Source organism: Juglans microcarpa x Juglans regia, chromosome 1D, assembly GCF_004785595.1.
Source record: "Juglans microcarpa x Juglans regia isolate MS1-56 chromosome 1D, Jm3101_v1.0, whole genome shotgun sequence".
In the NCBI taxonomy this organism is placed as follows: Eukaryota; Viridiplantae; Streptophyta; class Magnoliopsida; order Fagales; family Juglandaceae; genus Juglans; species Juglans microcarpa x Juglans regia.
In genome coordinates this window covers 31,493,548-31,504,192 of record NC_054594.1, presented here as the reverse complement: position 1 = coordinate 31,504,192, position 10,645 = coordinate 31,493,548, and the positions used below count along the sequence as shown (strand labels likewise).

Genomic DNA, 10,645 nt, shown 5'->3' with positions numbered 1-10,645 from the left:
CCAAATTTTTAGATTGAAAAAAAATCCAACCATGTTACTCACCGTAGCGCGTGGCTCAGAACGAGCTGCCAATTCTATGCCTTTCGACAGAAATGAAGTCACTGGATGCATCTTTGTATGCATGCACATGTAGTTAGAGAAGATCAATTGGCGATTAAAATTTCCATCTGATTCTTCCTGAGAGGGAAAAATAGATAAGGCCAAGAAAGTCTGGAATATTTGTGAACTTGTCACCTAGGAAAACTGTGAGTGAAGAAGTCAGGGATGATGTGTAAGGTTCCTCTCCACAGATTTTTTTTTTTTTTTCTTTTCTTTTTTTTTTCTTGAAGTTGTTTTAATTCTATTTATTTTAGGTTTCAGTTTTTTAATATCTTAAATTTTAATCTCTTATGATTATATGGATTTTAATTTTTAGATTTGGATTTTCTGTTTTTCCTTTCTCTTTACTCTTTTTGATGTCGGTTTTTTTGTTTTTTTTTTTTAATTTGAGACTTTTATAAAAATAATTTGTGAGCTACTCTTAAGTTATATTTACTCGTATCTTTTTTAGATGTGGTGCAAGCTTTTAGCCGATTTAGCCATTTATTGACAAGATTTTTTCCTTTAGTGGTTCTGACGGATAGTTAATGAAATGACTATTTTTATTTTTCAAACCCAAAATCTAAGGGGTATAAATTAAAATTTGAAAATTCATTAATTATTTTTTTAAAAGAATCCAAAATTTAGGGACCATTCAAGTTAAATTTTCCCAAAAAAAAAAATGTATTGCAGTTTTTGAAAAATTGAGATAAAAAAATACCTAAAATAAATAAATACGAAAATTAAAATTAAACAATTTTTTTTTTTTCATTTCTAAAGTATTCTTACATGAATGTTTGATGCAAGTCATAAATTTGACATCGACTGTTAGGCCCAATCTCCACCTTGAAAAGTGGGCCCAACCCCCATCTGGTCAGCTGATCCATCCAAGTTCGGACTGATTTAGGTGCAACGTGCGCAAAGGGTGAACAGTTGACAGACCTAGAGGCCCTTTTCTAGCGCGATATCGACCAACCCATCGGGGAAAGGCCTAGGAGTTGATATGGCCATTCGGCCATGGCTCAGCAGGGTACGCCCATAGGAACTAGTGTAGTCAGGGTAGGCCAACGCATCTCTGCTAGCTCGATTAGTGAATGGGTCAGGTCTGAGTGGCTCTCCAGGCCCCTTTTTCAGAAAGGATTACCGCATTAAATGCACCGAAATATCCTCACAAGAGACATATTTGTTTTGAGCAATATTACTAGTTTTTACTTAGAGACGGCAATACAAAATAATTTTATTTTTGAAAATTTTTAAAATTATAAAAATATTCTTCTTAAAATAATATTTTATCTCATTTAATAAAGAATCATCACATATTAAAAATTTTAAAATTATAAACATATTCCTCTTAAAATAAAATTTTTTTTATTTAATAAAAAATATGTATATACAATCTCAAGTGAAGACTATAAATAGAATTTCATATTTGTTTTAAACCGTGCTGATCAAGGCCTTAGAAAGAGTTACCACATTCAATGCTATAACATGCCTCTTCAAAGGGGGTGTGCTGTTCTCAAACCGCCAAAAAGAGGACCGCCAAAACGAGGACAAGTCAGAGAAAGTTTATTAAACTCATCCTAATTTAAAATTTTTATAATTAGATGTCGGACTCATTTTAAAATTAGATTAAATTTAGTTAAACTCAATTAAATTCAGTAATGAAACGAAGCTTAAATCTTAGAGTAGTCTATCCTTTTTCTTTCTCTTTTTTTTTTTTTTTTTTGACTTTGCTTGACTGTACAGTATCGTCTACTACGTACATTGACATACTTTTCCTTATCCACAAATAATCTGATAATCATGATCTTAATTATATTCAGAGTAAGTACTTAGTACCAATTGAGTAGTGGATGCAGGAAGTCGTCGTCCATACCAATTACAAGTATTCAAATACGTTAATATTCTTCATGAATTGAAAGTTAAAATTTGATTAGGAAGATAAGTAACATTAACAATAGTTAATTAATTTGTGAAGGAAAATATAACAATAAAAAAATCAATTGGAAATTAAGATTAGGATGAACATCATGAATTAAGAAGGCGGCTGCATGTATGAGGATGGGAATGTGAGTGGAGAAAAAGCAAAAGGCCATGATTTTCTGACATTTCATCGATTCATCTTTGAAAAGAGTGGCGGGCGCAATTAAAAAAAAAAAAAGTGAATAAATATTATATTTATACGAAAAAAGTTAATTCTTTAATAATAATTTTTTTGTCTTTACATACTCACAATTATATGTGAAATTATTTAATTAATGTGTGAATATTATAATACATGCATTTATATATATATATATATATATATATATACACATACATACACACATTCGTGCATCCCGTGCGAGGTTTAACCCTACATGACTTATAACGCATGCGTTGTATTATTTCTTGCATGACCTACTAAATTACTAATGTTAGATATAAGAAAAATTCTGCTTAGCATGTTACATAACATACTTCTTTTAATTTTTATTCTCTATAATAAGTATGTGGTGTACGTATAAATAATAAGTAAAATAATTCAATTAGTTTAGTAAAAATAAAATAAAAAATTTAAAATATGAAAAGTGTGCAATGAAATGATGAATAGCATCCATCTAGATACAAATCTTAATTTTACAAGTCTCGCACAAATTTTTTATAAAAAAGAAAAAATAAGTTGTATTATAAAAAAATTAATATTTTATTACTTTATTATTGTGAAGTCTACCTTTATACGCACAAGGACCTATAGGTTTGTACAAATTATTACTGTTATATATATATATATATATCTTTAAAAAGGCATAAATGACTCTTTAAAATTTATTTATTTAGGTTGTGTTTAGATAGTGAGGTGATATCTGATATTTTGTTAATAATAATAAAAAAAGTAATGAAAAAATAATAATAGAATATTGAATAATAATAAAAAATAAGTAAAAATTAATAATAAAATAAAGTAGGTGATCTCGTGATCTAGAATACTCCACAACCCGAACTAGCCCTGGGTCATTTTTAATAATTAATCTTGATGACCCTGAATGCATTATTCGTTCGGGACCCAATTTACTTGGTTTGCAGGCTATGAGTGATCATGAGTATGGAACAGTTAGTATGGTGAAAGTGAAAATTGTAAAGGCGCTCAAATATATATACCAGCTGCATGCAGGCCGGATGCATGCATATAAACTAAGTTTCGCAGTTAATTTGGCCGTATTCCTTCAATTATTTACTGAAATGAATGAAAAGGACAACATGCGCGCGGCATATGAAATATTATTTAAGTTTCTGCTAAAACTCTGATCTTAAATATTCCAATTTCATAAACAATTACATATATATATATATATTTATATTACGGCCCAAAATATGTATCTGATCTTCGCCAGCTTGCTGCTGATGATGTAATATTAATGCATGCTCCCCTTAATTATAAATTTATATATAGATTATATTGTCATTTTCTTCTACTTTCTCAATGATCAGAGATTAATGCATGCATGGGTTCGGTCCACATGTCTTATAGATCAGATGATTTTGAAAGAATAATCCTACGTGTCACTAACCATTTCAAACGTCACGTAATAACTACATGACCATATATGACATGCATCGTTAGTTTTTGTTTTCTTGAAAATAATAATAATAAAAATTATAGAAATTATGGAGAGCATACGTACGTACATGGATGACGATGTCCCTTGGTTTGGTTTCATCGGTAAATATTGTTCGAACTCAGGGTCATTTGATATAAAACTACCCCGGCTTCGAAGAAACCGAGCGCGAATCCGTGGCAGTTAAATTTTGGCACCACCCGTGACGTACGTTACATGACTAGCTGTTTCCCGGCACGAGCACGGTTACAGTACCGTCGTCTAAGCTTCCCGTTTCCCCAAACCACTAGCAGCCACGTACACATCCTCCACATGCCCAACTTGTTCCGTAAGGCCCCCCCACACCTTCGCTCCCTCGCTTCCATAAATACCAATCTTCCAGAAATCGTACGGTCGCTGTCGATTCAATCCCATCTGTAACCCCACACGTTTCTCTTCAACTTTACCTTCATATTAATGGGCCTGGAAAAGCAGGCCCATTTAAGGAAAAAGTAAATGAAAGTTTGTCTGCTTCTGGGCCGAGTAGTTGTTACCGTCAGTCTATAAATGGAGACCCCAACACAGCCGTTTGTTCGTCTCTCCCAGACACGTTCTGCAGACCTGCCTTCTACGAGACTCGTCACAGTGATCTCTGTTATAAGCGGCACAAAACATGTGTGGGGGTGCTATCATTTCCGATTTCGTAGATATAAAGCCGGTTAGCCGGAATCTCACCGCTCACGATCTCTGGTCGGAGCTCGACCCCATCTCCGACCTCTTTGGCTATGACTCAATTACCAAAGATTTCGCTAACCAATTTGCTCACAGGTTGCCTCAAAAGACCAAGCAGATTCGCAAAGGTAAATTCCTTGTATCTGAGTCTCGTCTAGAATTCACAAACTTTGTGGCCTTCTACCTTTCTTTCTTTCTTTCTTTTTTTATTTTTTTATTTTTTACTCAATCCTTGTGACCTTGGCCTTATACTTGAAGTAGGTATCTGGGTATTTTATTTTTTCTCGGTTTTTTTTTTTTTATAACTCTTTTTTCTTATATTTATTTTGCTTGGCATGATTGATGTGATAGCAGATTTCGGTATATATTTTATTTTGTAAATTTATGATTTTTTGCTGGTTCACAGGTTTATTTTTGTAACACTAGAGTAGTTCTCATCGAAATACAATGGTTTTTTATTTTTATTTTTGTGGGTATTACAGTGAGGCGTGATAAGGCTCAGAAAACAAACCAACTTGCAGAAAAGGAAAAGAAGTGTCAGAGAACTCGGAAGAACGTGTACAGAGGAATCAGGCAGAGGCCATGGGGCAAATGGGCGGCCGAGATTAGAGACCCACACAAAGGCGTCCGAGTCTGGCTCGGTACCTACAACACCGCCGAAGAGGCGGCCCGTGCTTACGACGAAGCCGCCAAGCGAATCCGAGGCGACAAAGCCAAGCTCAACTTTGCCAAGCTACACCAACCCTCTCCGGCTCCACCAGTTGCGCCGCCGCCAGCTAAGAAGAGGTGCGTCGTTCGTGAGTCGACTCAGACTACTTTGCTGAATAAGGAGCCGCCGCTTCCGCCGCCGCTTCCGCCGCCGCTGCCAACGCCACCGCCGGCATATATGGGATACCCATATCAGAAGGAGATTTATTGCAAGAGCGAGGGGGCGAATGAGTTCGAGCTGAAAGAGCAATTCTCGAGCTTGGAATCGTTCTTGGGATTGGAGCCAGAGCAGCCGAGTCTGGATAGTGGAGGCGGTGAGTTCGACGCGGTGGACCTTTGGCTACTGGACGACCTAGTAACACATCACCAGCAACATCGTCAGCTCGTGTATTAGGGCCTTAACAAAAATAGAAGATGAACTGAGAGTTATGTCTGGGAGTCTGTAATCTTTTTATGCTAGGGTTTAAATTTGAATGGCTACACCTGCCATACGTACGTGTTCTATGCTCTTATGTTTGTCCCAACTCTCTCGGTCGGTGCCGTAAATACCTTAAATAAATCGTAGCGTGTGTTTGCAATGTCATCGTCCTTGTCCTCATCTGCCTTTGTTTCAAAACCCTGGATTATCCCCGTGATCTGTTGTCGGTGCATGTATCTCATCCTCTCGGTTGTTTTTTTTTTCCTAATAAATAATCACTCTTCTTTTAGTTTTATATTATAATCTTGACTTATTATATTGGTAATACACTTTTATCTCGTTAATTTTTAATTTTATTTTCCTAGTATATTTTATCATCACATCATAAAGATATTATGTTTATAAAATGTTGTGCAATGAAAATAATTTATTTATGAGTAACAAGAGGTGCAAATATTTAACATATAAATCTTTTATAAAAAAAAATGATTTTGTTTATACAATTTATAGTGAAATTTAGGATTGATTTAATTACACAAAATTAAATTATTTTATCTTATTTTATTTAATCAGTATAATTTTTTTAAATTTTTATAAAATATAATAAATAATTTAATTTATTTAAATTTTATAATAAAAATAATATTAAAAAATAATATTATAATAATATTTTATTTAATTTTTAACAAAATATTTCATTTCGAAATAAAACGTTAATCTCTTTGAAACGTTAAACTTTTTGAAAGAATCGTGATTTGCGTAAGATTTATATATTTAAAATTTGTATTGATTATTACTCTTTTTATATTATTCTTTATATATTATAAATTTTTAATATAATTTAATTATATAGATATTTATATTGTAAGAAGGGAGGGTGGCAGCCACGGGCACTTCTTTCAGCTCAGAGTTGCTTTATTTCTCTACCAACCCTTGTAGCCCCTCGCGGTGACATAAGATAAAAAAGTGCTAGTGGCTCTACAGCCGCCGCGCGCTAGTTCGTTTTAATTTTTTTACATATATTTTTTTAAAAAAAATTCATATTATTAAAAAAAATGTTTACTTAATCATTAAATTAAAAATTAAAAATTAAAAATAAAAATCGAATGGTAGTCCCAGCAAAAGCTACTAGTGGGAAGAGCAGCGTTATCCAAAAAGTGCATGCATCTTTGTTTTGTATTTGAAATAAACTTTTATATGATTACCTTTTCTAAGAATAAATTCATTTTGAGCACTGAATAATGGTCGTTTTGACCCTTAATTTTAATCTCACAATTTAAATTATAAAAAAATATGACACAATTTCAACGATCATAGTTCGTCTACGATCAAAATTTGATAATTTATGGTGTGAATTAACAATGCTGATAATTTAGAATAAAAATAGAAAAATGACAATTTAATGACGTAAAATATAATTTCTTCCTGTTCCTAATTATAGTCATGGTATATTATTTTTCAATTTAATAAATGATCATAAATTAATTAATTGCTGATTTATCAGATAATTCATATATACATTCAAATAAAATTTTATTTGATCAACATATTATTTATAAATATTTTAATTATCATCTTTTTATATTGAATAACGCTACTTTTCATCATAAATATTTATTATCTCCTGTCACACGTCAGTACTAATGTCTCTTCTCTCTTATAAATATTAGAATCTTGCATGATCGGGCCTGACGGTTGTTTCGGAATTTTGTCTGATTGACAATTTCAGTAGAATGGAATGGATGTCACAATCTTTTGATAAATCCAGTCTCAACAACTACTCTGTGTCTCGGTTGGGCCGTTCCTTTCTATCGTTGAGTGCCTATATAAAATGGCAATGAAAGTTTCATTTTAATGGTTGCTTATATAAAAGAATATGAACCAATTTTACGTACGTTCGTAGTTCGGTCCAACTTGATTTGTAGAAGGAGTGTCTACGCGTTTCTCATCTAATCGACAACAAGTTTATGTTGATGGTTTGACCTCTACATCTTCACTTTCCACTGCTGCTTTGGACCAAGGAAAAGAAGATGAAGAAAGAAGATCCAAAGAAGAATGTTCAACGTTCCTCATTTAATATTTTCAACCCAAGCAGTTGAAACAGGACAGCAGAGGCGTATAAATATAGCTGTCGGACTCCAAATTAACAAATATAGCAGCATGCATGTGTCATTACTTACCACAACACGTTGAAAATTGATATGTCTCTGCCTCAGCAAACCAGATGGGAAAATGAAACACGGGAACATGAGTCCATCTGTCAACTGCCCCGGATCGAGTGGAGTCGACATTATTGGACGTGAAAAGCCTGCAAATTCAAATGGAACGTGATCATATATTGAATTCACTGAAACAAATAACTCAAAATACCTAAACATTTTCTCTTCCACCTTGAGCTTTTTTAAACTTCAATTGATGTTAAAGCATATACAGGTGGAATTAACGTACGTAAGTCTCCTACAAAGAAAATCCAGCAAACGAGTCGCATTTTACTCCCAACTCACTCTACCTCGTATGGTTGGTTCTCTAAGATGAATCCTTATCTGATGAAATCCCTCACCCTGTTTATTGTCTTTGATATTCCAAAGAATCAGAGGATTGACAATATGCATCAAGGACGACTACCATAAATTTGTTATGCAACTGCAAACCAGCACAGGGCTGAGGGCTCTAACATTAATGCCAATGGCCACTCCTTATCACACTGTGTCTATGGGGCTCCTTTGCTCCTCAAAATTGAGTCACTTCTGCACCACCCCGCAAGCCACAACTGCTCACTATTATATAACAAACATGCCTTCTCTCAGATTGTAATCACGATGACAAAAAACCCAGTACCACGTATAGCATATATTTAAAATGCAAAAAAATAAAAATAAAATTGACAGGTCAGTTTGTATATGCAGAAGCTTGATGGGACAACGAGACGAAACATTTGAATAATTTGCATCCATAAAGAAAGATTCATGAACCAGAGCAAACCAAACGTCACACGAATCTGAGTGGGACATGACATTAGGATACATACATAAATACCATCATTACAGAGTAATCAATAGAGTCTCCTTAATTTTCGAGTAATTGAAATCCAATCATTGGAAGCTAAAATTTCGTATATCAGGTCACAAAAAGTTAGGTACATGTCAGCTGATTTTCAGAACAGTCATAAACAAGCTGGATTTGGAACATAACTTGGGTCAGACTTTGTTGCATCTTGTAGGCCCCCAAGTGGGACCCTATTTCTCCTTGAGATTTAGGTACTTTTTGGTAACCAATCTATAACAATAGTTAAGCACCAATATGCAATTATCTATTTCAAAATATGTATTTGTGTCTTTTTGGAAACGACAGATCAAAAAGATACTTCATTGAGAAAAAAAAAAACAAAAAAGTTCACTCCTATAGATGATCTAATATGGAACAACATATACATATGCACATCTACATGAAGCCCAAGGGGTTGGCCTAAATGGTGAAGACCTTGATCTTGAGATATCACTCCTTTCAAAGTCTAAAGTTCAATACCTCATAAGTACAAATAATCTTTTGGGATCATACCCCCTTGTGAAAAAGCAAGAATTTAACCAGTTCTGTATAAAGAATCTTCTGAGAGTGCAGTGCATGAGACCGGAATTTACTTTACAGGAGTGAGTCCGAACTGCCCTACCTTAGAGAGCTTCCTGACATAAAAAAAAAAAAAATATATATATATATATATATATATATATATATATATATATATGTATGCAATGAACCTCTAAGCCGTCTCTATGACAATTTGTGGTTTCCAATCAATGATAGCCTTGAGAATTCGATCCCAATATATTCAAGGCTATATTCCTGTTGATTGAGACACATCTGATTCCAAGTCAATAAAAATACCAATGAGGTTTGTCCACAGTTTTAAACAAAACCACCTAAACCTAGTCATAATCCTACGTTATCTAAGGCGAAAAAATTTATTCATCATCCCAACTCTCATCATCCTGTTATCATTCCATGATATGACATTAGATAATAGGTTCATAAGTGAAATGTAATAAATAATTTTCAATCAACTACTACCACATCATAGAATGATGAAAGGATGATGGAAGTTGAGATAATGAGTAACATTACTCATCTAAAGCACAGTATGACATGATTATCTCCACATATCAGACTTAATTTACACACTTTATAAAATCCTTTCCGTAAAAAAAGCATGTGATTGCTTGACCATAAGGTCGTATATCACTTTCACAAACGCTGTCAGCTAAAACAGACAACAGTTAACATATCCAGAAAATTTTCACAGACCAATCTATGAATGAATGCTAACCAAATCTTTCAGCCTAGCACCTTACAAAACAAAATGGATACCCCTGTAGTCACACCCTCATTCAGATAACAAGCCGATAAAACATATGGTATATCTGGCTCGTGGGGGAAAACAAGCAAGCGAAATGTCCGTGGTCAAAGATTAAGATCCCAGAATTTGAAAACTCCACCAGGATAACAATTATAGGCATCCCGCAATTTCACAGAAAGCAACATGTAACCCAAAGAAAAGCAGCTAAATCCTCTATCATTGTAACAAAAAAAACTAACCCACGGGGTTTTGCTATTAGAACAGTTTGGGCATCTCAGCAATCAGTAGCAACAAATGCACATCCCAAAGTTGCATTGACGTGTTTAGCCTCCCTGAAGAAACTAGAACACTTCTCGACCTACCATGCAAGGCATAAACTCCGTATCAAAAATATATAAATGCCTGATTCAACCTCTTTAGGTCTACACTGGCATCGTACTATTTGTCAAGACAATTTGATAGCTATTTCTATGGACTTTCTTATCAAGGCACCCACACTAGTAATAGACTGCATATGCTGTTCAGATCCATAAGAGGCCAGTATTAAAACCATTCTACTACCCACAAGGGACTTCCTATGGCAATGAAGACTTATCATAAAACTTGTTGGAGCAATTCTATCAAAACGTTCTATTAAAAAGACACTACATCAACAAGGAGGCTTCAGATAGCAGTGCCCATCATCATAAAACTAATCAAAACTACTATTATAAAAAAATCAATGTTAAAATATTCAAACAAACTAGTTTAGCAGACAACATAAGTTTAAAGCCACCAGCC

General features: G+C 33.9%; 1 protein-coding gene across 1 annotated transcript; it reads left to right on the top strand.

Annotated features, from left to right (window-relative positions):
* Window positions 1-4,239: 4,239 nt before the first annotated feature.
* LOC121267460 (ethylene-responsive transcription factor RAP2-3) lies at window positions 4,240-5,679 on the top strand. Its single transcript, XM_041171329.1, has 2 exons — window positions 4,240-4,516; window positions 4,871-5,679. Exons 1-2 carry the CDS (start codon window positions 4,330-4,332, stop codon window positions 5,488-5,490), a joined length of 807 nt encoding a protein of 268 aa, XP_041027263.1. The 5' UTR covers window positions 4,240-4,329; the 3' UTR covers window positions 5,491-5,679.
* Window positions 5,680-10,645: the final 4,966 nt, after the last annotated feature.